This window comes from Balaenoptera physalus (assembly GCF_965194825.1).
Source record: "Balaenoptera physalus genome assembly, chromosome: 13".
Classification (NCBI taxonomy): domain Eukaryota; kingdom Metazoa; phylum Chordata; class Mammalia; order Artiodactyla; family Balaenopteridae; genus Balaenoptera; species Balaenoptera physalus.
The window spans coordinates 342694-365717 of NC_138892.1; the positions used below are offsets into that span (position 1 = coordinate 342694).

A 23024-nucleotide genomic window follows, 5' to 3' on the forward strand; every position below is an offset into this window, starting at 1 on the left:
GTAATCAAATTGGCAAAAATTAAAGGCAAAGAATAATTATTGAAAGCAGCAAGGGAAAAACGACAAATAACATACAAGGGAACTCCCATAAGGTTAACAGCTGATTTCTCAGCAGAAACTCTACAAGCCAGAAGGGAGTGGCATGATATACTTAAAGTGATGAAAGGGAAGAACCTACAACCAAGATTACTCTACCCAGCAAGGATCTCATTCAGATTCGATGGAGAAATCAAAAGCTTTACAGACAAGCAAAAGCTAAGAGAATTCAGCACCACCAAACCAGCTCTACAACAAATGCTAAAGAAACTTCTCTAAGTGGGAAACACAAGAGAACAAAAGGACCTACAAAAACAAACCCAAAACAACTAAGAAAATGGTAATAGGAACATATATATCGATAATTACCTTAAACGTGAATGGATTAAATGCTCCAACCAAAAGACACAGGCTTGCTGAATGGATACAAAAACAAGACCCATATATATGCTGTCTACAAGAGACCCGCTTCAGACCTAGGGACACATACAGACTGAAAGTGAGGGGATGGAAAAAGATATTCCATGCAAATGGAAATCAAAAGAAAGCTGGAGTAGCAAGACTCATATCAGATAAAATAGACTGTAAAATAAAGAATGTTACAAGAGACAAGGAAGGACACTACATAATGATCAAGGGATCAATCCAAGAAGATATAACAATTATACATATATATGCACCCAACATAGGAGCACCTCAATACATAAGGCAACTGCTAACAGCTATAAAAGAGGAAATCGACAGTAACACAATAATAGTGGGGGACTTTAACACCTCACTTACACCAATGGACAGATCATCCAAACAGAAAATTAATAAGGAAACACAAGCTTTAAATGACACAATAGACCAGATAGATTTAATTGATATTTATAGGACATTCCATCCAAAAACAGCAGATTACACTTTCTTCTCAAGTGTGCATGGAACATTCTCCAGGATAGATCACACCTTGGGTCACAAATCAAGCCTCAGTAAATTTAAGAAAACTGAAATCATATCAAGCATCTTTTCTGACCACAACGCTATGAGATTAGAAATGAATTACAGGGGAAAAAACGTAAAAAACACAAAAACAAAGAAACAAAAAAACACAAACACATGGAATCTAAACAATACGTTACTAAATAACCAAGAGATCACTGGAGAAATCAAAGAGGAAATCAAAAAATACCTAGAGACAAATGACAATGAAAACACGACGATCCAAAATCTATGGGATGCAGCAAAAGCAGTTCTAAGAGGGAAGTTTATAGCTATACAAGCCTACCTCAAGAAACAAGAAACATCTCAAATAAACAATCTAACATTACACTTAAAGGAACTAGAAAAAGAAGAACAAACAAAACCCAAAGTTAGCAGAAGGAAAGAAATCATAAAGATCAGAGCGGAAATAAATGAAATAGAAACAAAGAAAACAATAGCAAAGATCAATAAAACTAAAAGCTGGTTCTTTGAGAAGATAAACAAAATTGATAAACCATTAGCCAGACTCATCAAGAAAAAGAGGGAGAGGACTCAAATCAATAAAATCAGAAATGAAAAAGGAGAAGTTACAACAGACACCGCAGAAATACAAAGCATCCTAAGAGACTACTACAAGCAACTCTATGCCAATAAAATGGACAACCTGGAAGAAATGGACAAATTCTTAGAAAGGTATAACCTTCCAAGACTGAACCAGGAAGAAATAGAAAATATGAACAGACCAATCACAAGTAATGAAATTGAAACTGTGATTAAAAATCTTCCAACAAACGAAAGTCCAGGACCAGATGGCTTCACAGGTGAATTCTATCAAACATTTAGAGAAGAGCTAACACCCATCCTTCTCAAACTCTTCCAAAAAATTGCAGAGGAAGGAACACTCCAAAACCAATTCTATGAGGCCAGCATCACCCTGATACCAAAACCAGACAAAGACACTACAAAAAACGAAAATTACAGACCAATATCACTGATGAATATAGATGCAAAACTCCTCAACAAAATACTAGCAAACAGAATCCAACAACACATTAAAAGGATCATCCACCACGATCAAGTGGGATTTATCCCAGGGACGCAAGGATTCTTCAATATATGCAAATCAATCAATGTGATACACCATATTAACAAATTGAAGAATAAAAACCATATGATCATCTCAATTGATGCAGAAAAAACTTTTGACAAAATTCGACACCCATTTATGATAAAAACTCTCCAGAATGTAGGCATAGAGGGAACCTACCTCAACATAATAAAGGCCATATACGACAAATCCACAGCAAACATCATTCTCAATGGTGAAAAACTGAAAGCATTTCCTCTAAGATCAGGAATGAGACAAGGATGTCCACTCTCACCACTATTATTCAACATAGTCTTGGAAGTCCTAGCCACGGCAATCAGAGAAGAAAAAGAAATAAAAGGAATACAAATTGGAAAAGAAGAAACAAAACTGTCACTGTTTGCAGATGACATGATACTATACATAGAGAATCCTACAGATGCCACCAGAAAACTACTAGAGCTAATCAATGAATTTGGTAAAATTGCAGGATACAAAATTAATGCACAGAAATCTCTTGCATTCCTATATACTAATGATGAAAAATCTGAAAGAGAAATTAAGGAAACACTCCCATTTAGCATTGCAACAAAAAGAATAAAATACCTAGGAATAAACCTACGTGAGGAGGTAAAAGACCTGTATGCAGAAAACTATAAGACACTGATGAAAGAAATCAAAGATGATACCAACAGATGGAGAGATATATGATGTTCTTGGATTGGAAGAATCAATATTGTGAAAATGACTACACTATCCAAAGCAATCTACAGATTCAATGCAATCCCTATCACATTACCAATGGCATTTTTTACCGAACTAGAACAAAAAATCTTAAAATTTGTATGGAGACACAAAAGACCCCGAACAGCCAAAGCAGTCTTGAGGGAAAAAAGCGGAGCTGGAAGAATGAGACTCCCTGACTTCAGACGATACTACAAAGCTACAGTAATCAAGAGAGTATGGTACTGGCACAAAAACAGAAATATAGATCAGTGGTACAGGATAGAAAGCCCAGAGATAAACCCACTCACACATGGTCACCTAATTTACGACAAAGGAGGCAAGAACATACAATGGAGAAAAGACAGCCTCTTCAATAAATGGTGCTGGGAAAACTGGACAGCTACATGTAAAAGAATGAAATTGGAACACTCCCTAACACCATACACAAAAATAAACTCAAAATGGATTAGAGACCTAAATGTAAGACTGGACACTATAAAACTCTAAGAGGAAAATATAGGAAGAACACTCTTTGACATAAATCACAGCAACATCTTTTTTGATCCACCTCCTAGAGTAATGGAAATAAAAACAAAAATAAACAAATGGTACCTAATGAAACTTAAAAGCTTTTGCACAGCAAAGGAAACCATAAACAAGACGATAAGACAACCCTCAGAATGGGAGAAAATATTTGCAAACAAATCAACAGACAAAGGATTAATCTCCAAAATATATAAACAGCTCATGCAGCTCAATATTAAAAAAAAAAAAAAAAAAAAAAAACCCAATCCAAAAATGCGCAGAAGACCTAAATGGACATTTCTCCAAAGAAGACATACAGATGGCCAAGAAGCACATGAAAAGCTGCTCAACATCACTAATTATTAGAGAAATGCAAATCAAAACTACAATGAGGTATCACCTCACACCAGTTAGAATGGGCATCATGAGAAAATCTACAAATGACAAATGCTGGAGAGGGTGTGGAGAAAAGGGAACCCTCTTGCACTGTTGGTGGGAAGGTAAATTGGTACAGCCACTATGGAGAGCAGTATAGAGGTTCCTTAAAAAACTAAAAGTAGAATTACCATATGACCCAGCAATCCCACTACTGGGCATGTACCCTGGGAAAACCATAATTCAAAAAGACATATGCACCCCTATGTTCATTGCAGCACTATTTACAATAGCCAGGTCATGGAAGCAACCTAAATGCTCATCGACAGACGAATGGATAAAGATGTGGTACATATATACAATGGAATATTACTCAGCCATAAAAAGGAACGAAATTGGGTCATTTGTAGAGACGTGGATGAATCTAGAGACTGTCATACAGAGTGAAGTAAATCAGAAAGAGAAAATCAAATATCGTATATTAACACATATATGTGGAACCTAGAAAAATGGTACAGATGAACAGGTTTGCAGGGCAGAAATAGAGACACAGATGTAGAGAACAAACGTATGGACACCAAGGGGGGAAAGCGTCCGTGGGGTGGGGTGGTGGTGGGATGAATCGGGAGATTGGGATTGACATGTATACACTGATGTGTATAAAATGGATGACTAATAAGAACCTGCTGTATAAAAAAATAAATAAAATTCAAAAATTCAAAAAAAAATTTTACTGTTTGCTAAGAATTATTTTGAATTGTGATCAAATCATGTGTCCTATTATATCTCTTTATTCAACTCGTATGGGCTTTTTTTTTAAATTGAAGTAGAGTTGAGTTACAATGTTGTGTCAATCTCTGCTGTGCAGCAGTGACTCAGTTATACACACAGAGACACTTTTTTTCATATTCTTTTCCATTATGGTTTATCACAGGATATTGAATGTAGTTCCCTGTGCTATACAGTAGGACCTTGTTGTCTATCCATCCTATATATAATAGTTTACATCTGCTAATTGTATGGACTTTTTTGTGGCCCAGTACATGATTATTTTCTGCAAATATTCCATGGGTTTAAATAGATGCAAAGTTCTCTCCCTACACATAACAATTAAATCAAGCTTGATTTCTCTTTTCTCGCACTTGTTTTTTGTCTGCATATCTGTCCATTTCTGGAATGGGTGTATTGAAGCCTGGGGAAGGGTGAGGGCAGAGTTCTGGTCTGTGGCACAGCCTGCAGGACGCCTGCCATAGCCATGGACTCCAAGGAGGAGAGGCGGGGGGAGGGGAGAGGCGGGGGGAGGGGAGGGGCGGAGCCAGGTGGGACGGTCCGTCTGGTTGCCTGGAGGCGCGACCTGGACACAATGGGGTCTGGGAGCTGGGCCGGGTAGGGGCAGGAATCCAGACACCCCACCCTGCCTTCCCAGCCAGGAGACACAGGAGCAGGTCAGTGCATCAACTTCGGGGGCCCCCCTCCGGCACCAGGTCCCCCACGCCGCTCCCTCGCCCCGGTATCCTCCCCCAATGTCCCTAAAATATCCCAGTTCTCCAGAACCCCGGGGAATTCCTCTCCCGCAGTGTTGAGTCCAAACTAGGAGCGCGCACATACACCTCCACTGAACTCATTATGGGGGTGGGGGACGAGAGACGGCCTCGAAGCTCTGTCCCTGCCCCGCGCCCCTCTGGAGCCGGAAAAGCTACCGTTTGTTTCCTTGGTACTTGGGATAGGCGCGGGCCCCGCCCCGGAGTCCCGCCCGTCTGGAGGGGATAGGGAGTGCGGTCCCGCGAGTCAGGGTGGAGGGGCCGGGGCCGCCACCTTGTGTCCGCAGGTGTTGCCGGCAGAAAGAGCTCCCACCGTACCATGGGCTCGGAAGTCTGGGTCGGCCCGTGGCGGCCGCACCGGCCCCGCGGCCCCATCGCAGCGCTCTACAGTGGCCCGGGGCCCAAGTACAAGCTGCCAGCCAGCACCGGTACCAGCGGCGGGCCGGGGGAGGGAGGCAGGCAGGGGCTAACCCTAACCCTAACCCTAACTCTGGTGATGCTGGGGCGCCCCGCAGGTTACATCCTGCACGACCCGTCACGGCCCCGCGCGCCCGCCTTCACCTTCGGCGCACGCCGCCCCACGCAGCAGACTTCGCGCGGCCCCGGGCCAGGTCACCTGGTGCCCGCTCGCATGACCGTGCGCGGCCGCGACGGCGCCCCCGCCTACTCCATCTTCGGCCGCCCGCGCCACGCAGCGCCCTTCCTCACTCCTGGACCGGGTCAGGACCCTGGGACCCCGGCCTCCCCAACGCCGAGCCGCCTCCAGGGACGCCCACTCGGGAACCCCCCCACTGAGCCCGAGTCCCCCTCGGGCACCCTAACACTCCAAATTCGGTTCCCCCATCTCCGGATCTCAAAAGAGCTCCAAGCCTCACCGGGCTTTGACAAATCGTGGCTCGAATTCCCCCTAATCCCTGGACTCCAGCCCGGGCACCCATCAGGTCCCCAGTGCAGTTCCGGCCCACACCCCGGTCCGCCCCGCAGGCAGGTACTTCCCGGAGCGAGCGGGGAACGCGGCGTACCCCAGCGCGCCTCGGCACACCATCGCTCCCCGAAACTGGGGCCTCCGTGCGGAGTCGCAGACCCCAGGTGAGCCCAGGAAGGCCCACCCTGTACTGGCTGCGGAGGGGAGACCGGCCGGTCCTCAAAGACCCACCCTCGCTGGCTCCCCCAGGCCCCGGGACCTACACTGTGCCCTCGCTCCTGGGCCCGCGCGTCGTCGGTAAAGTTTCGGCCCCGATTTACTCCATCTGCGGCCGCAGCGCGGTGGGCAGCTTCTGCGAGGACCTCAGTAAGGTGGGGAAGGGGCTGCCCGCACCGCGCGGCGAGGGGTCAGCGGTCGACGGGCCTGGAAGCCGGACACAGCGCCCCTCCCGCCCTCCCGCAGACCCCCGGGCCCTGCGCCTACCCTGTGGTGAGCCCTGGGATCTACAAGCCCCGGGCCCCCCAGTTCTCGATGCTGGCGCGGACTTCGCTCCCCCAAGGCAACAGCCTGAATCCCGGGCCTGCAGCCTACAACGTGGACCAGGTGCTCTGCAGTTCTGCGTCAAGGGTCAGAGGCGGGGTAAAGGGGTCCGGGTCGGGATCGAGGGTCTGAGGTGCGAGGTTGGGACCCGGGAGCCCTGCGCCGGCCGGCAGCGCCAGGCCAGCGACGTCTCCTGGGTCCGCAGCACCGGAAGCCTCGCGGCTGGAGCTTCGGGATCCGGCACTCGGACTACCTGGCCCCGATGGTGATCGACGTGGATGACTGACCAGCCGGGCGGGCGCGGCCCCACGAATGTTTCTTAAAACCTCTGGAGCCAGCAGCCTGTCGGCCTCTCTGTGCTTGCGGCGAGGCGGGCGGGCAAAACGGGCAGGTGGGCGGGCCCGCGAAGTCCCGGACTTCGCGAGCTCCCGCAGGCCCTCGTGATTGGCCAGGACAGAAGTGAGCCGGGTCGTCCTGCCCCTCCGAGGCGGCGATTGGCCTAAAACCCCGCCTGTCGGGAGGCCCCGCCCCTCCGCGGCTCGGGCCAGGCGCGCAGTCCCACTGTTCCCACCCTGTGGCCTCCCGCGAGACGGGACGGAAGCCGGTTGGGATCCGAAGAGGACCGGCGAGCGCCGCTGTGCAGGACAGGTACGGCCCCGGATCAAGCTGTGAGACCGAGACGTGAGAGCCAGACACGGAGACATGCACACGGGCGACACAGACACGGGACTGAGGGGCGGACACGGGAGAGAAGCGAGAACGGGGTCGGGACAAGGGCACTTGGCCTCAGTGACACGGACACAGGGCGGCGACAGGTTCCAGATGTGTGTCGCAGCCCGGAGTCGTGGCGGCCCCACCTACCCCTGTCGCACCTGCTGATCTCTCCCGGGGCGGGAGCCAGAGCCCAAGCAGCTGCCGGGGCTGATCCGCCTGAAGCAAGGGTACATCAGAGGCTTCGTGCGCGCTGTGCTGGACCGGACGCGCAGGGCGCACACATCCGTGCGTGAGGACGGCTGGCTGCCCCTGACCCCGACCCAGAGGTCAGGCCCAGAGACTGCCTGCCCCCAGGGACGCCACAGCGCCCCACCACTGTCACTGACACTGAGGATAACCCATTGCTGTGGGAACGCCCCCTTTGTGCTGTCTACACCACCTTACCCGTGCCTAGGGGCCATGCTCTTGGCCATCTGGCGAAGCATGAATCTGGAGGAGACCGCGGCCCTGGCCAAGTCTGGGCAGCAGCTGGAGTGGGCCAGAAGCCTGGTGCCAATAGCTTGGGGACAAACATGCCCTGAGGCAGAGTCCTGGCACCTGCCCTGGCTGCCTGTGGCTGCAAGGTTAGAAGACACCTCCTCTCCAGACCAGAACCTCTGACCTCAAAAAGGCCAGCAGCCACAGGCAGCTCCTAACCTCACGCCTGACCCAGACAGAGCCCCCAGAGGCAGGGCCCAGGCTTCTCACCCCCAGGACAGAACTTAGATCTCCCTTCCCGTCAGCCCCCAATAACAGGACCAAATCATCCAGCTGCCCCTTCCCCTTCGGTTCCCAAGGGAAGAGCTGTGTACTGCTCTCCGTCCATCCCCCAGACTTGTACCCCCAGCAATAGGTACCAGCCTCCTCCCCCCACTGACACCCCCCATCCCAAACCAGGACAATTTATTTTCCATTCCCTCTCCAGCTGGACACCCACTACACTGCTCAGTAAATACTTAACTCCAGCTGAGTCCTAACCAAGGAAGGTGAGGAAAAATGTGGGGGTGGGGAGGTGACTGTGCAGGTGAACAGCATCCTTGCCTAGCATGTACCAATAGTCAGCAGACGTGGTCTGGGGCACGTGGGGGGGCACCTTGGGTAAACTGGAGTCTATTCATGGATTCACTGTCACCCAGAGCATGTATAGGCGGGCCACTGATTGGTCATTGATCTGGGTTATTGATAGAAACATTGGCCAGAATCTCTGAAGGATCACTAGGGAGGATACTGATCAGTTATTCTTGGGTCATTGGGCTTTGGTCAAGATCATCAATGGAAATTTGATTGGAGTCATTAATATGGACTTGGTCAAAATAACTGATGGGCCTCTGATCAATCATTAATGGGCCATAGGACATTGATCCATATCTTTGATGGGTCATTAGTGAGGACTTATCGGAATTGTTCACATCACTGGTCATTATTTTGGATATTTGTCAAGGTTGCTGATGAGTCCTTGGTCAGGGTCAGTGATGCGATCACTGATCAGAGGCCACTGAGGGTCACTGGGAGTCCTGATGCAGGGGAGGTTGGCCAGATGCAAGGGCTGCCAGGGCAAGTGGGCTGCTGTATTGTGGGTCAGAGCAGGAAGCTTGTTCCTGCAGACGGAATCCTGCATGAAGCAAGAGATGTGACGGCCACTGTCGACAGCCTGCCACTTATCACGTGTGACCTGACCCCAGACTCCAGGGTCCACCTCCTGCATGTTGAAGACCCCTGACCTATGAACACACACAACCACAGGTGATCTGACCCAAACCCAGGGTCAGTGTCCCACATCACAGGATGCGTGACCACCCACTCAAGAAGGTGACCTGACTGATGCACCTGTCATCCCAGCACATAGGGGACTTGACCTTCCATGCTCAGGGTCCCTGACCCCTCATGACTGACCCGAGACTCAGCATCCCCCGCATCTCAGAGGAAGCTGCAGGATCTCCATCACCTTAGCCTCCCCCACACAGCCTTCATCCTCAGTAAGAAGGCAGTGGACAGCCTGTCTGCTCTGATGGTAGGCAGGAAGTTCAGAGAGGCCACAGTCCTCCCCAGCCAGGCACAGGCCCCGGAGCGCCTGGAGCCTGTGTGGCCTCTCCGTAGGGGTCCCCATGTGGCTATGGCATGTCTGTTGGCGTGGATCTCCTTATGTGGCCCCAACCTCCCGTTCATAACTCCAGCAGCCTTGGTCCTCAAGGTGAGCCCTGTCTCACCCTGCCTCTGCCGGGACGGGCCTCACCGCTGGCAGTCCCCCCCCCCCCACTTCTTCAACTCCCACCCAGTGACCTTATCCGAGCAAGGCTGACCTGGCCTCGGGTCTGGGGAAACCCTCACGGCCCTCCCGCCCAGACCCGGTGCAAGGTCTTCCTGACCCCCACCGCTGAAGTCAGGCACACTGACGCTTCACGTCTCCCCCGCCCCCTCACTCCAGGGGAACTGGCAACCAAGGGTGCATCAGGGGCTGGAGTTTGACTGCACGCGAGACGCGGGGAGGGTCCACACTGAACCGTGTCTCCGCAGGTTGGCATGGGGCAGCCGCTCTGACAGCCAGGGACAACCCCGCCGTAGGCCACGCCTTGGAGTGGAGGAAGCGCTGCTGTGCTTGGACGGCCTGGGGCCGCCGGGCCTGCGGACCCGGTCACCCATCACCAGGCTCGGTGAGGGGACAGGGAAAGGGGCACCCGCTCTGGCTCAGCCCTACGCCCAGAGACCCCCCTCCCCTCCTGAGCCCGGCTCCTCACTCCCCGCCCCACCGCGCGCGCAGGCCGACACGCAGCAACGAAGCCCGAGAGGCGCGCAGCTATGCGGGTGCCTGGTGCGCCGGGGCCGTAAGCGAGAGGGCGATTAGGCCCGGCAACTAGGGACAGCGCCGAACAAGGAGCCGCCGCCGCGGGGGGCGGGACCGCAGGGAAGCCCCGCCTCCAACACGTGACCTCTGGCGGACCCGCCACCTTCGGCGCACGCGCACGGCCCAGCGCCGGCCAGCTCCATGCTAGTCTGCGCGAGCGCGGCGCCGTTGACGCATGCGTGCTGGCGTGGGGCGAGGTGGATGGCTTCCGCAGCTTCCCAGGTCGCGTCCCCAGACTCCTGGCACCGACCCCGGCGCGCCGGGGGCCTGGAAGACCGGCCCGCGAGGCGCGTTCCGGGAGGGCGCCCTGAACGGGGCTCCCGGAGGAAAGGGGCCTCCCGTAGAGGGGCCCTGGAAACGTTCGCAGGCTGCCTCCGTTTGCAGGTCCATCTCGTGCACCGCTTAGAACACAGTTTGTAAAGGAGAAAGCTGGTGTGAACAGGGTAAGGGACGTATCCAAGGTCGTCCAGCCCAGGAACCGTCGGACGGGGCGGAGGCCGGACGTTTAGGAGTCTTCCAGAGGGTCCTCCCAGCAGCAGCTGAACAGGTGAGGCGGGGGCGGGGTCCTAAGACCTCCGCCTAGCAAACCTCCAGAAGGCCCTGAGAAAGGCACAGAGGACACCGAAGCAACAGCAGGGCGTGGGCCACGAGCTCAGAGCTGCTGTCGGGTACCCGGCTGCGAAGAGAGTGGGCTCGAGGCAAGTGGAAACCTTGTTTCTCTTCCAGGGTGACTGCCGGCCGGAAGGTTCTACATGCGAGGGGCTCGGGGTGGGGGGGGGTGGGGAGGCGCTGCAGGCTGCGGTGCGGGTGGCACAGGATTTCCGCGGGGCTGGGGGCCAAAGCACCACGGTTGAAGCGGCCTCAGAGGGGAGAGGCTGCAAAAGGGCCGGAGGAGTCAGTCTTGGGGAGGTTGCAGCCAGAGACTCACCTACCTCCTTTCAAGAAATGGGAGTTTATTGCAAAGAGATAAATATGCTCAGGAATCCGGGCGAGGCATGCGCTTGGAATGCTCTTGGTCAGCTCAGACGCTCAGGTGCAGGCGAGGGCTGGGTTGGTTAGAGCTGCAGGCACAGGACCGGGGGCACGGTCCGGGTGGGATGCGATAGACTGAGACTCTCAGGCTAAAGGATAGGAGGGACAGGGGTGGACGCTTGATGACACCTAAGCTGGAGTTTGAGGTTTCAGAGGTGAAGCAGTTCTGATCCCAGGTGAGCAGCTGCTGATAGCAGAGCCTGTGTAAGGCTGGTCCTTCAGATGGCAGCAAGCGTCTCCAGAATGATGGGGTATGACCCGGGAGGCCGAGGCACCTTCTGGCTCCTGACACCCTTGCTCTTTTCCAGGAGCGTTAGGCCATGCTGTTGCTGGCTCAGGCACCCAAGGCTTGGCACAGGCTCTTTCAGCTCAAGCCTCCAGCCCTCCCTAGGACTCCAGGAGGAGAGGCCCAGCACGTGAGGTACCGGCTCCTATCAAAGCAGGGCCCTGCAGAGACGGGAAGGCAGGACCAGCCCCAGGGCCCTGGGCTACGAACTAGGTTGCTGATCACAGCCTTGATTGGGGCTGGGCTGGGCGGGGTCTGGCTGGCCATGAGGGCCGAGAAGGAGCAGCGGCAGCAGCGACGACGGACAGAGGCCCTGCGCCAGGCTGCCGTGGGCCAGGGTGACTTCAGCCTGCTGGATCACCGGGGCCAGGCTCGCTGCAAAGCCGATTTCCGGGGCAAGTGGGTGCTGATGTACTTCGGCTTCACTCACTGCCCGGACATCTGCCCCGAGGAACTGGAGAAGCTGGTGCAGGTGGTCCGGCAGCTGGAGGCGGAGCCTGCCCTGCCCCCCGTGCAGCCCATCTTCATTACCGTGGACCCCGAGCGGGATGACGTGGCGGCCATGGCCCGCTATGTGCAGGACTTCCACCCCAGGCTGCTGGGCCTGACCGGCTCTGCTGAGCAGGTTGCCCAGGTGAGCCGCAGCTACCGCGTGTACTACAGCGCCGGCCCCAAGGACGAGGACCAGGATTACATCGTGGACCATTCCATCGCCATCTACCTGCTCAGCCCTGACGGCCTCTTCACAGACTACTACGGCAGGGCCAGGTCGGCCGAGCAGGTCGCAGACAGCGTGCGGCGCCACATGGCTGCCTTCCGCAGCGTCCTGCACTGAGCTGGGTCATTAAAAGGATGTGGTGGAGCTGTGTGTGCCTGAGATCTATACCAGCAGCCCCTGGAGGCCACGGCAGGAAAGGGGCTGGAGACGTGGTTGCTTCCTGGGGTGCAGAGGATGGACAGCCCTTTCCTCCACACGGAACAGTTTTGTTAAGGTTTTTTAAAGGGATTGGCGGGATGGCAACACTTTATTGGGCTGGGCGAGCCAGGAAGCAGAGTGGAGTGAGCAGATGCATGCCCAGCACCTGCGGGGGACAGGGCTCCAGGGCCCAACCCCGGTCTCAGTGCTCCCCACTCAGGGCTGGACCATGGAGGGGGCAGCATAGGTCTGGAAGCGCTTGTGGGCCCGCTGGTACGTGAGCAGTCTCAGGGACATGGTATCCACCGCCGCCTCTAGCCCAGGCTGCTGGGTGATCTCCACTGTGTAGTCGTTAGCCTGTAGAGACAGATGGTCAGCAGAGACCAGGGACCGCTTCCCTCCCAGGCTCCCAGGCCCACTCACCAGCTGCAGGGAGGCCAGCATGGAACGACACACCTCAAAGGCAGGCTGGCCAGCCACCAGCTCCGCAAAGGGACACCACTGGTTGAGTTGGCTGAACCTTGAGACTACCTGGTCCCCGTAAGTGTGGATGTCAAAGGGCACATGCTGCTCCTGCAAGGGGGAGGGGCAGGTCCTGGGGCTGGCCCAAGGCAGGCAGCGGCAGGCCCCAGCCCTCCACCAGAGGCCCTGGCCCGGCCCACCTCACCTGCTCCTGGAGCAGGGGCTGGATGACGTCCTCCCAGTCCCTGACGCGCTGGCTCAGCTCTGTCTCCTGGACGAACTTCTGCGAGGTGGCGATGAAGAGCTCCTGGGGGAGGAGCAGGGGCTATCGCCTCTGTGCGGGGCCCACCGCCCGGCTCCCCCACCCACTCTGACCTGGGCCTACCACGTTCCTCCGGACCAGCTCCTCGTAGCTTAGGGACGCCGGCATGGCTTCCGCTTCTGGAAAAGGGCAGCCGTGAGGTGCTGCGGCCGTGAGCCTCACCTTCTCCTTCCTCCCCTCAGGGTCCCCTGGCCAGCAGCCCGCTCCCAGACCTACCCAGGTCTGCGTCTTCCCCAGGCTCGGCCCCCTCAGGCTCTGCGTACTCCTCGGGCTCTAGAAAGTCACCTGCTGGGAGGGGAGGGCCTGAGTAGAAAGCAGGTTAGCCCACAGCCAGCGCTGAGCCCCGACCCGGCCTGCCCCCCGTAGGCGCCCACCTGCCGCTCCCACGCCCTCCAGGGAGTCCTCCAGCCGCTCCTCCTCCGCAGGCCACGGTTCCTCCTGAGCCCTCGGCCGCCACCGCTCGGCCGCCTGCGCAAAGAGAGCATCTGAGGGGCACTGCCTCTCCCACCAGGGGCCGAGTGGGGTCCAGGTGGTGGCCGGTACTTGCCTCCCTCCTCTGCAGCTTCCGGAGGGTCTCCAGCTGCTCCCTCACGTGCCTCCAGTACAGCACCTCCATGTCTGCACACGAAAGCCTTGTGAGAAGGGCTCCCTCATCCTTCCCAGGGCCACCCGAGTCCACCCAGGCTGAGGGGAGGTGGCAGAGCATGGTGCCATCATCCCTCAGAAGAGCCCACAAGGCCCCGGCCTCACCTGCAAAGGAAGGGCCCTTTCGCCGGGGCCTCCTGCTGTCAGCGTGGTCAGCATCTGCAAGAGGACTGGGTCAGCAGGCGCCAAGCCAAGTCCCACAGCCACAGCCGGGCCCCCGGGCCCCCGGGCCCTGGCCCAGCGCCCAGGCCCACGCACAGGCAGCCAGGTACCACTGGTGGAAGTCCTGCAGCTTGACAGCAGCCTTCCTCTTACGCTTCTGTCCTGGAGCCTCCTCCACACACGGGGGCACGGAGTAGGGCCTACCTGGGGGCAAACAGACGGTCTCGGAGCACAACCATGGCCCAGGGCAGATCACCGTGCCCACGGGCCCTGGAGCCCCAGCCTCCACTCAAGCCGGGTGAGCCCCGCCCTGGACGCCCAGGGGCAGTGCCCCTCCCCCAGTTACCTTTCCTGAAGGGCTTAGAGTCCAGGGAGTCGAAGGGGTCCAGGCCCTGCCAGGGGTCTGGGATCTCCTGAGCACAGAGCACAAGCAGACACAGGAGAGTGGAGGACATGCACCCTCCCCCCAGTCGAGAGACATAGGGAGGGAGGTGCCCTGGGGCTGCAGGAGAGAGGTCCAGTTCTGGGGAAGATTGCTCAAAAGACAGCCACTGCAGAGGGGCCTCAAGCATACCCTCCCTGCTGGGGGTCCAGGCCCCACCACCCCTCACCTTCAGCCGGGACGCAGGCTCCAGGGCCTCCCTTCGCTCCCGTAGTGCACACCTCCCGGGCTGGGCCGCACTCTGCAAAGAAACGCCGAGGGTTCCCCTCTCCTCCTCCACCCAAGGCTCCAGGCACCCCAGCAGCCCTGCTCTGGGGCCAGACACCAAGAATCCTGCAGGGACCTTCTCTGGGGGCAGGAAGTTCAAATAGTTTAATGACTAAAAAGTAAAACAAAAGTTCTAGGAAAAACTTTAGGAGAACATACAAATCAGTAAACTAGTGGTCACGGGGTACTTTTTCTTCTTTAAAAAACAGAGAAAAAATAATAGAACGATGTGATGTCAATGTTATCTACCAGGCAAAATTGACAGATGTTAATATTTTTTCCTATATGTGTCAGGATTTTTTCTTATAAAAAAAGATTTCTTAGCTCTAGGCTGGATCATAGAGCTGACCCTCGGGGATGAGGGAGGCCGCCTGTCCACTCGTGCCAGCCTGGCCTTGGGAGAGTCAGCTCTGGAGACCAGCTGCCATTCTGGGTAGTAACATTGAGCACCAGCCGCCCCTGTCTGAGAGCAGCAGCTGCTCTGCTCGGAGAGGGGAGAGACGTGAAAGCTGCTGCCCAAAAGGGCAGGGTGCAGGGCCAGGTCTAGGGCTGGCTGGGGTCGCACCCACTGCCCTGGTGTGCAAGGACCAGAGAGGGGGCAGAGACCAGGGGACTGCTTTCCCTGTGTAAGCGAGACTGTCCCCGCCAGGGCTGAGGGCTAGAGCTTTGCAGGCCTGATGGTGGGTCCCACCTGCTCTGGGCTCCTGGGCTCCTGCGGCTCCATCGGGACCTCAGGGGCTGAGGCCTCGGGGGGCTCTGCTGCCCCCTCTGTATCCTCTTCCTCACCCCCACCTCCGGGCACTGGGCCTTCTGGAGTGGTGCCTGGGCAGGGAAGGAAGAGACCAGTCAGCCCCAAGGAGCCTGAAGACCAGACAGCAGAAGGGGGGGCTGCCCCTCCGGGATGAGGGGCCGACCCAAGGAGAACCTGAGAGGCCATTCCTCTCTCAGCTCCGTTTGTTAGAACCAGAGGATGCGGCAGGGCATTTTACACTCTCGTCATACTGCTGCTCTGTTTGGTTCATTTTATTTCTTAGTAATTTTTCTCTTGAAATGCTGCCACCTCTGTCTGCCCAGAGAGGAGGGGGTGGGCCCAAACCTCAGAGCCCCAGAATGGTCAGGGGGTGGTCACTGAACCAAGACAGCACAGAGGCCTGCTCCCCACGCCTCACCCCTCCACAGGCTGTACAGCGGTGGGCAGGCTGGGGTGGCTGAGTGCAGGGCCCCATCCCCCGCCCACCCTGCGGCTCCACCTGGCCGCTCGGTTCTCACCTGGCTCCTGGGAGATGCTGAGCGCCGGGACGGGACTCCGGCACGCAGAGACTTCCATTGGCTGCTCCTCAGCCCTCCCGGCCTCTGGGAAAGACAGGGGATTGAACGGGGTCAGCCCCGCTTCCCCCGCAGAAGGCCCCTTCCTTCCCACCAACATCCGAGCCCTCACCCTTCTGGTTCCTCGGCAGCAGTGCCCCCATGGGGGACATGCCCACCGGCTCCAACATGAAGGCTCCTCTGGGGTGGGGGGTGCACGTATTCATCCTAAAATCCTTCCGGCTGGCCAGGACCTCCCCCCGACAGCTGTGCTGGCAAAAACACAGGTGCTACAGTGACCCTTCCCCAGCACACCCCACCCTCCACCCACCAGGCTCGGGCCCGCACCTGTATAGGGGGTTACTATTCTTCTCCGTCTCATCAGGGGCTACCAGGGCCATGGGCAGGAGGGGGACGATGAGGGTCTCCTGAACAGAGGCCAAGAGTGGGTGAACCATGAGAACCCACGTGGCATGACACCACCTTCCAACACCCCCATCAGCTAAACGCAGGAGAGGGGCACTCACACTGGGGGCCTGGTCACTCCTCAGATCCACGTTAGCACGGGAATCAGAGAGGTCATCCAACGACAGGAACTGCGGGGGAATGGAGAGCTCAGGAGGGTTGCCTGGCAAGCACAGGGGGCAATGCCGGGCACCCAGGAAACCTCACCTCATACTCCACTTCCTGGGGGGCCCTGGAGCCGGCATCCCCAATGGGCCCGTCTTCCCGCTCACAGGAGAGCTGCTTGGCCCGCCTGAGAGAGAATCAGTGCAAGGGCATCACAGGAGGCCATGGGGCCTCCCGAGCTGCATGCAGGCCCCACCTCCAGTACTCACTTCTTGCCAGAGATGAAATCAAGAGCCTGGTAGACCAGCGAGTAGAGATATTCCACCTGGCAACCAGAAGCGGGCAGTGAGGATGCAGAAGGGAGGGGCCCTCCCCAGAGCCTTTCGAACTAGTCGTCCGAGTACACGGAGAAGCCCAGATGTCCTCTCCAAAACCCCCAGCACAATTCCTGCCAATGTGGCTGCCAAAAATACTTGTCCAATCAAACCAGTATGTTTCCCCAGAATTACCTAACAGCCGAAGCTCCCACTCCTCCTCCTGCGCCCTTACACCATGCCGCAGCAGGTGTGGCCACCTCCACACGGTGGCACCCCGCCCTGTGCCCCACGCAGCCCTGTCTGCCTTCACTGCTGGCACACCAGCCTGCCTGCAGCCCGCGTCCCTGCTGCTCCAACCAGGGCCCAACCTGCAGGAGCACCTGGGGGTCTCTGCCAGCCCGTCACAGCTCCAGCCACAACCTGTGGGGCCCCACCGTTAAGGTGAGGGTTGGGATCTTCCAGACACCACAAAGCACCCAGCAGGAGGGTGCATACACGTGCTGCCCCTGGGCCATTTCCTCTGGGGTGACAGCGCCCGGTAGAAGACAGCGGTGAGCAGAACAGATGGTGGCCCCTGACCGCATGGATCCCACTCACCAGGAATAAGAAACGTTAACTTTCTTAGTGTTTGTCACATACACAGGACTGTGCTTCATGCTTCGTCTCATTTACTCTGTCTGAATTAGGTGCCATCACTATTCTCATTGTATACGAGATAAACTGAGACTCAGAGAATCAAAGTAACCTCAATCAGTAGTGGGTCCAGGACTCGCACCAGGGATGTAGAAATCCAGTGCTGCACCATCTAATACAGCAGCGGTGAGCCACAGGTGGCGCTATCAATTTAAATGTAATTAAAAGTTAATAAAACGCAAGATGCCTCAGTCACGCCTGCCACATTTCAACGGCTCAGGAGCCACACGTATTGGACAGCACAGATCACAGAACGTTCCCATCAGCTCGGAAGGTCCAGCTGGACAGCACTGACTACAGCCAACGCTCCCCTCACACCTTCCGGACTTCGTGCTAACATTTTGCTACACCTGCTTTATCACATATCTACCCGTCTACATATTTGTCTATCGGTTCACCTTAGGGTTTGTGCTTTCAAAGTTAGTTGCAGATATTCCTTCTTAGGACAAATGCAGGGCAAAAGAATCCAATTTAATTGGATCATCTAGGACAAAAACCAATGAAATCTCAGACCATCTTAATAACTTACAGTGCCCAGAGGTAGGTCCACGGTACCCTGCGCCAGTTACCCTGCACGTAGGTTACTCCCCCTCCTCTGTCTGGTTGGGACCCCGTTACTGAGCTCCTCAACACACTTCTTCTGAACCCTTAACCTCCGGTGCACTTTTTATTTTCCCCCCTCCCACTAAACCACCAATTTGGGATCAGTGCTGTGGTCCACGTTTCCATGCTCCTCCACTAGGGGACAGCTACTGCTGCTAGAGAAGAATTTCCAGCGTTTAATCTTCATTAGACTACCCATGCTTTCAATTAATCTTTTATTTTGCATTCCCCTCAGCAAATATTTTGAACTTTCGCCAAACCTCACTCTCCAAATTTCCTGTCCAGTAGCTGATTCTAGTAGCTGACTTATACGCTCCATTGTGAAAATTGGGGCTGGCCTTAGGTGTGAACTCTGCAAACTGTTGGGCCCACCTTCTCTGCATCAGTGTTTCTCCCTGCAGTCTCCTGAGATGAGTCGTCTTTTCTTTTTTCTTCTGGTTCTTTGTTTCATCCATTTTCCTCTCCCAGCTCCCCTTTCCCCTCCCCGCACCCGGCTGGCCACCCCAGCTCCGTGGTTTTCAATCCTGGTTGTCAGAGGGTAGTTCAGAAAATCCTGCGACCTGCCTGCCCCTCCGCCCCACCACCCGGGGATCTTGATTTAATCAGTCTGGGTTAGGGCGAGGCACTGGTGATTAACTGGAGTGTAGCCTGGGTTGAGAGCCACCGATTTAGTATTTGCCCAATCTCTTTCCTTCCCTTTACAATAAAATGTCTTTCTTTCTTTTTCTTCTTCTTTTTTTTTTTCGGCCGCATTGCACGGTATGTGGGATCTTAGTTCCCCAACCAGGAATCAAACCCATCCCCCCGGGAAGCGCGGAGTCCTAACCACAGGACCGCCAGGGAAGTCCCAACCCCGCAATGATCAAATCCAAGTTTGTTCTTCGGTGTTAAAAGGTGGCGAGGAATTGGGGGAGGAGGTGGGAGGCGCTGGTGAGCCTGCCCCCGGCCCCGGCAGGACAGCAGACCTCGGCCCCACGAGACACTGCAACACCGAGACCAGCAGCCGGAGGGGCCCACCTTCTTACTGTAGACGCACGCGGAGCCCTGGACCAGCAGTGCTGCCTCAGCGAAGTTCATCGTGGTTTTGCCTTCGTCAAAAGAAATGCAGATCTGGTCCAGCTGCGAGACACAACGCAGGGCAGTGGGAAGTCTATGCACCCTTCTCGCCGGCAGCCCACCCGCCCCCCCAGCTTCTCCCAGTGCCACTGGCCCAAAGTACCCATCACCACAAGCAGCCCCTCAGAATGACAGCTCTGGCTCTGCTTAGGGCTCACCGGTTGTGCAATTCTTTAGAGGCAAGAGACAGGTCTTTGTGATTTTCGCTACTTCCTGTAGCCTCTGAGGCCTAGTGTTTTGGCACAGGGAGGCCCTAGAGTGGGTCATCCACAGACGGCCAGAGCTGCACACCACCTCCTCTCCGGAGGTGCGCACACCTCCCCCATCCTAGTCGGGGCCGACTCAGCCAGACTCCAGCAGGAAGACCCCCACCCCGAGAGAAGGGCTGAGGACCCTCAGGGGTGGGGGAGACAGAGACAAAACGCTGGGGTCTCAATCCTTGGAGCAGGAAAGTCAGGAAACACTTCCAGGTACATCCTCCTCCTTCCTCCGCAACCACCAACCCCGCAGCCCCTCATGAGCCCCAATTCCTACCACCCCTTAAATCTGTGTCCACCAACCATATGCCAACAGTCCCCAAGCCCACCTAGACCAGCTCTCTCTCCTAAGCTGCAGAACTGTGTTTATAGCTGCCCACTAGGTATGTCCACCAAGACATCCGAAGTCCCCAGACTCTATCTCCATACTTAACTCAGGATCTTCCCCACAACCCGGCGCCTCAGGGAACAGTACTCTGAAGCCTCCACGTGGTTTTCAAGCCCTTTGCCTTTGCTCTCCATCTGCCTGGAACGTCCAGCCCCAGCGCGCTCAGACTGACCTCTCCAGCAGTCTCCCTAGGACGTGCCTCGGGCCTCGCCACCGATAGGGTGGTCTTGTCACACTGAGTCTCTCCTCCCCCAGCAGACCGTGAGCCACACTAGGGCAATTCCAGCCTTCAGCTCAGCGCCCGGCACCGGCGTTCAATACACGTCTGATGAACAAGGGGGGACAACGGAGCTACGCCTGAAGACAGACCGATGCTCCCCAGACAGATGAAGGGAACGGCATTTTAGGAAGAGCAAAGGCACCCACGCAAAGGCAGTTAGCAGACACAGGTTTCAACGATTTAGGAAGATGAGTACTACGCAAACATGTCCAAAGCAGAGGGTGTGCTGGGGAATAAGGCGAGATGTTAGGTACTACGGTGGCACAACAAAGGGGGAGAGTCTGAGAGGAGCCACCATGGCACCACTTCTGCTAATTCCTGAAAGACAGAGGAAGTGTGTGAAGAGGACAGCAACATAAAATGTGTTTCAAAAAAAAAAAAGAATGTTCTGGTAGCTATGTGGAAAATGAAAGGAGGAGAAAGACAAAACTAGAGGCAGAGAAATCAGAACTTCAGGGGGCAGAGAAGGTTTGGAAAAGCAGACACATGAAGCAGGAGGGGAGCTGACCAAGCAAGTAGGTTTACCAGGCATCCACAAGCACCCTGCTCAATGTGGAAGCCTGAATCCACAGCAGCCCCACCTAGCATAGCTCTCTGAATGTTCTCAGGAGACTCTATGTCTAAGCAGAGGTCAATTGCCAGATCAAGTGTCCATTTCACAAACATTTGTTCTGCACCTACTATGTGTCAGGCATTCTATTAAGCAAAGGGGAGAGAGCATGAACATAGTCCCTGCCCTCACAGAATTTACATTCTAGGGTGGAAACAGACCATAAACAAGTTAGAGAATAGCTTACGATGAACATTCTAAAATACAGAAGGTACTATGACAGAGAACTATTTTAGACATGGTGATCAGCTGATATTTCAACTGAGAGATACAGGATGAGAAAGAATTAGTCATAAAAAGAACTAGGCAAAGAATTTTTGCCATTGAGTGCAGAAAATATATAAAGACTCTCAGCGAAGAATGAAATTGGGTGTTGTTGACTGACAGGTTCAAAAGAACAGGTGGAGAAGAGCCTGTCACAAGGCTAAGACAGTGGGCAGGGCCAGGTTCAGAGAAGGAAATGTGGATTTTCTTCTGGGAGCAATGGAAAGCCACTGAGGGGTTTCAGGCAGGGCAGTGCTGCAGCCTGATTTTAATTTTTAAGCATCACACTTGCTGCTGGGCGGAGCATGAATTGGATGGGGCCAAAAGCAACAGTAGGGAGGCCAGGAAGGAAGGTTTTAGCATGAATGGGAGCCAAATTGTGGCCTGGATCAGAGAAAATGGAAAATAGATGAACTGAAGTGAAATTCTGGTGGCATGGGAGAATTCACGGGTGAACTGGTGTGGAGTGTGGGGTTTCAATAGCTCTTAGCGTTCACCTTGGTTGAACAGTAGTGCCATATACCACGATCAGGAAGGCTGGGATTTGAGCAGGAAAACAAAGAGCTCCCCTTTATAATATATTAAACCTGAGTTGCCTGTGTGAAATCTAAGTGGAATGTCAAGATGAGCAGCTGGATACACAAAACAGATTCCGAAAAAAGACCTGGAATGGAAATATAAATCGAGGGGGGGGGAATAGATAAATAAACCTAGGAGTTGTTCTCATACAAGTGATACTTAAAATCATGGAAATAAATTAAATGGCTTAGGGGAAATGCGTAAAAAGATGGCTCAGGCCACACCCTGAGGAGCTCAACACTGAGACTGGATAGGAGAGAAAAAGTAGGTAACGAAATCGGAAGAAAATCAGAACACCAAAACCTGTTTCAAAAAAGAGGACGTGGTCAACCCACCAAACGCTGCTGAGTTGAATAAGACGACACTTCTGGTGACCCCTGGATTTGGTAAGAGGGATATCATTATTGATCAAGGCAAGAGCAGTCCAAGCGGGCTGAGGAGTGAAAGTGAAGTGCAGAAACGGAGCGGACAGCTCCTTAACGACGTCTAGACACAGCTGTCAAATACGGGAAAAAGGTTAAATGCTGACGAGATGGAACATGGCAGTAGCTTGAAACTGGTTTGAAAATCTAACATCAGATATCCCTCTTACATCGTGATCCAGACCTCTCACACACCCACACATGCACACAAATCGTAATCTACTCTATTAGAGAAAAATGCTGGTCGCCACTCACTAAATCGATTTCAAGGCTCACTAACGGGCAGTTACAGGAGCTGTAAGGACAACTCCAGGCTAATCTAATAAAGGATGATTTCGAGGGGCAGAGACGGGGCTGGGATAAAAGAAACGAGCCTGAGGACAAGTGCGATCAGAGCGCCAGACGGACACACAGCAGGAGGCGGCGGGGCCCCCGGCAGCCCCTGCCCCGCGCCACTCCCCGGGGGCCGCCCTCACCTCCTCAAGATATTCGCCCAGCTGGGCCGCCACATCCACCTCCCAGTTCTTGGTGAGGTCGCGGATGGGCTGCAGGAGGTGAGCGAAGCGCGCCTCCACGTCCTCCATGTCCGGGAGGGGCCGGGTCGGCCCGGGGACCGCAGGGCCGGCTTCGAGTGGCCCAGTGTGCTCAGCCCGCCGCTAGTTCTGGCGCCATTTTACTGTTCCCGCCCAGGAAAATACGTAGCGCGCAGCGACGCGCGCACATCTCTGACGTAAAGCTGAGGAATCGCACCGGAAGGGTCTCAGGACGCG

At 54.8% G+C, this 23024-nt stretch overlaps 4 protein-coding genes across 15 annotated transcripts; 3 read left to right on the plus strand and 1 right to left on the minus strand.

Moving 5' to 3' along the window:
• The first annotated feature begins 5046 nt into the window (after positions 1-5046).
• Positions 5047-7061, plus strand: CIMAP1B (ciliary microtubule associated protein 1B). Of its 7 annotated transcripts, none has more exons than XM_082421653.1 (6): positions 5047-5684; positions 5772-5975; positions 6241-6345; positions 6431-6547; positions 6644-6820; positions 6927-7061. In XM_082421653.1, the coding sequence occupies exons 1-6, from the start codon at positions 5576-5578 to the stop codon at positions 7001-7003; spliced, it is 789 nt and encodes a 262-aa protein (XP_082277779.1). In that variant the 5' UTR covers positions 5047-5575; the 3' UTR covers positions 7004-7061. The 7 variants fall into 7 exon arrangements, with proteins under 7 accessions (XP_082277779.1, XP_082277778.1, XP_082277777.1 ...); XM_082421652.1 differs by having other exon boundaries at positions 5048-5684; positions 6431-6552; XM_082421651.1 differs by having other exon boundaries at positions 5048-5160; positions 5544-5975; positions 6431-6552; positions 6644-6784.
• A 548-nt stretch (positions 7062-7609) lies between these two features.
• LOC309641570 (uncharacterized protein) lies at positions 7610-10825 on the plus strand (the record flags this gene model as incomplete). Its single annotated transcript, XM_082421662.1, has 3 exons — positions 7610-8058; positions 9989-10125; positions 10701-10825. The coding sequence occupies exons 1-3, from the start codon at positions 7895-7897 to the stop codon at positions 10823-10825; spliced, it is 426 nt and encodes a 141-aa protein (XP_082277788.1). The 5' UTR covers positions 7610-7894.
• Positions 10139-12496, plus strand: SCO2 (synthesis of cytochrome C oxidase 2). 2 transcript variants are annotated; one of them, XM_082421658.1, is made up of 2 exons: positions 10139-11014; positions 11657-12496. In XM_082421658.1, exon 2 carries the CDS (start codon positions 11669-11671, stop codon positions 12467-12469), a length of 801 nt encoding a protein of 266 aa, XP_082277784.1. In that variant the 5' UTR covers positions 10139-11014; positions 11657-11668; the 3' UTR covers positions 12470-12496. The 2 variants fall into 2 exon arrangements, with proteins under 2 accessions (XP_082277784.1, XP_082277785.1); XM_082421659.1 differs by having other exon boundaries at positions 10233-10863.
• A 120-nt stretch (positions 12497-12616) lies between these two features.
• NCAPH2 (non-SMC condensin II complex subunit H2) lies at positions 12617-22959 on the minus strand. Of its 5 annotated transcripts, none has more exons than XM_082421644.1 (20): positions 22731-22959; positions 19356-19457; positions 16995-17050; positions 16828-16912; positions 16683-16751; positions 16504-16583; positions 16289-16422; positions 16120-16203; positions 15542-15672; positions 14753-14824; positions 14488-14554; positions 14238-14345; positions 14085-14138; positions 13882-13952; positions 13709-13802; positions 13551-13619; positions 13398-13453; positions 13218-13319; positions 12974-13123; positions 12617-12907 (listed from the first exon to the last, which is right to left on the minus strand). In XM_082421644.1, the coding sequence occupies exons 1-20, from the start codon at positions 22836-22838 to the stop codon at positions 12767-12769; spliced, it is 1833 nt and encodes a 610-aa protein (XP_082277770.1). In that variant the 5' UTR covers positions 22839-22959; the 3' UTR covers positions 12617-12766. The 5 variants fall into 5 exon arrangements, with proteins under 5 accessions (XP_082277770.1, XP_082277769.1, XP_082277768.1 ...); XM_082421643.1 differs by having other exon boundaries at positions 13551-13622; XM_082421642.1 differs by having other exon boundaries at positions 13551-13637.
• Between the last annotated feature and the right edge of the window lie 65 nt (positions 22960-23024).

Excerpts from the sequence above, each read along its gene's own strand:
- NCAPH2 (XM_082421642.1), bottom strand. The coding sequence starts at position 22,838 with ATGGAGGACGTGGAGGCGCGCTTCGCTCACCTCCTGCAGCCCATCCGC. Across the intron at positions 15,673-16,119 it reads CAGCATCTCCCAGGAGCCAG|GCACCACTCCAGAAGGCCCA; the intron begins GTGAGAACCGAG and ends TTCCCTGCCCAG. Across the intron at positions 14,555-14,752 it reads AGCCTGCGTCCCGGCTGAAG|GAGATCCCAGACCCCTGGCA; the intron begins GTGAGGGGTGGT and ends CTCTGTGCTCAG.
- CIMAP1B (XM_082421651.1), top strand. The coding sequence starts at position 5,576 with ATGGGCTCGGAAGTCTGGGTCGGCCCGTGGCGGCCGCACCGGCCCCGC. Across the intron at positions 5,976-6,240 it reads CTTCCTCACTCCTGGACCGG|GCAGGTACTTCCCGGAGCGA; the intron begins GTCAGGACCCTG and ends TCCGCCCCGCAG. Across the intron at positions 6,785-6,926 it reads CAGCCTACAACGTGGACCAG|CACCGGAAGCCTCGCGGCTG; the intron begins GTGCTCTGCAGT and ends CTGGGTCCGCAG.
- SCO2 (XM_082421658.1), top strand. The coding sequence starts at position 11,669 with ATGCTGTTGCTGGCTCAGGCACCCAAGGCTTGGCACAGGCTCTTTCAG.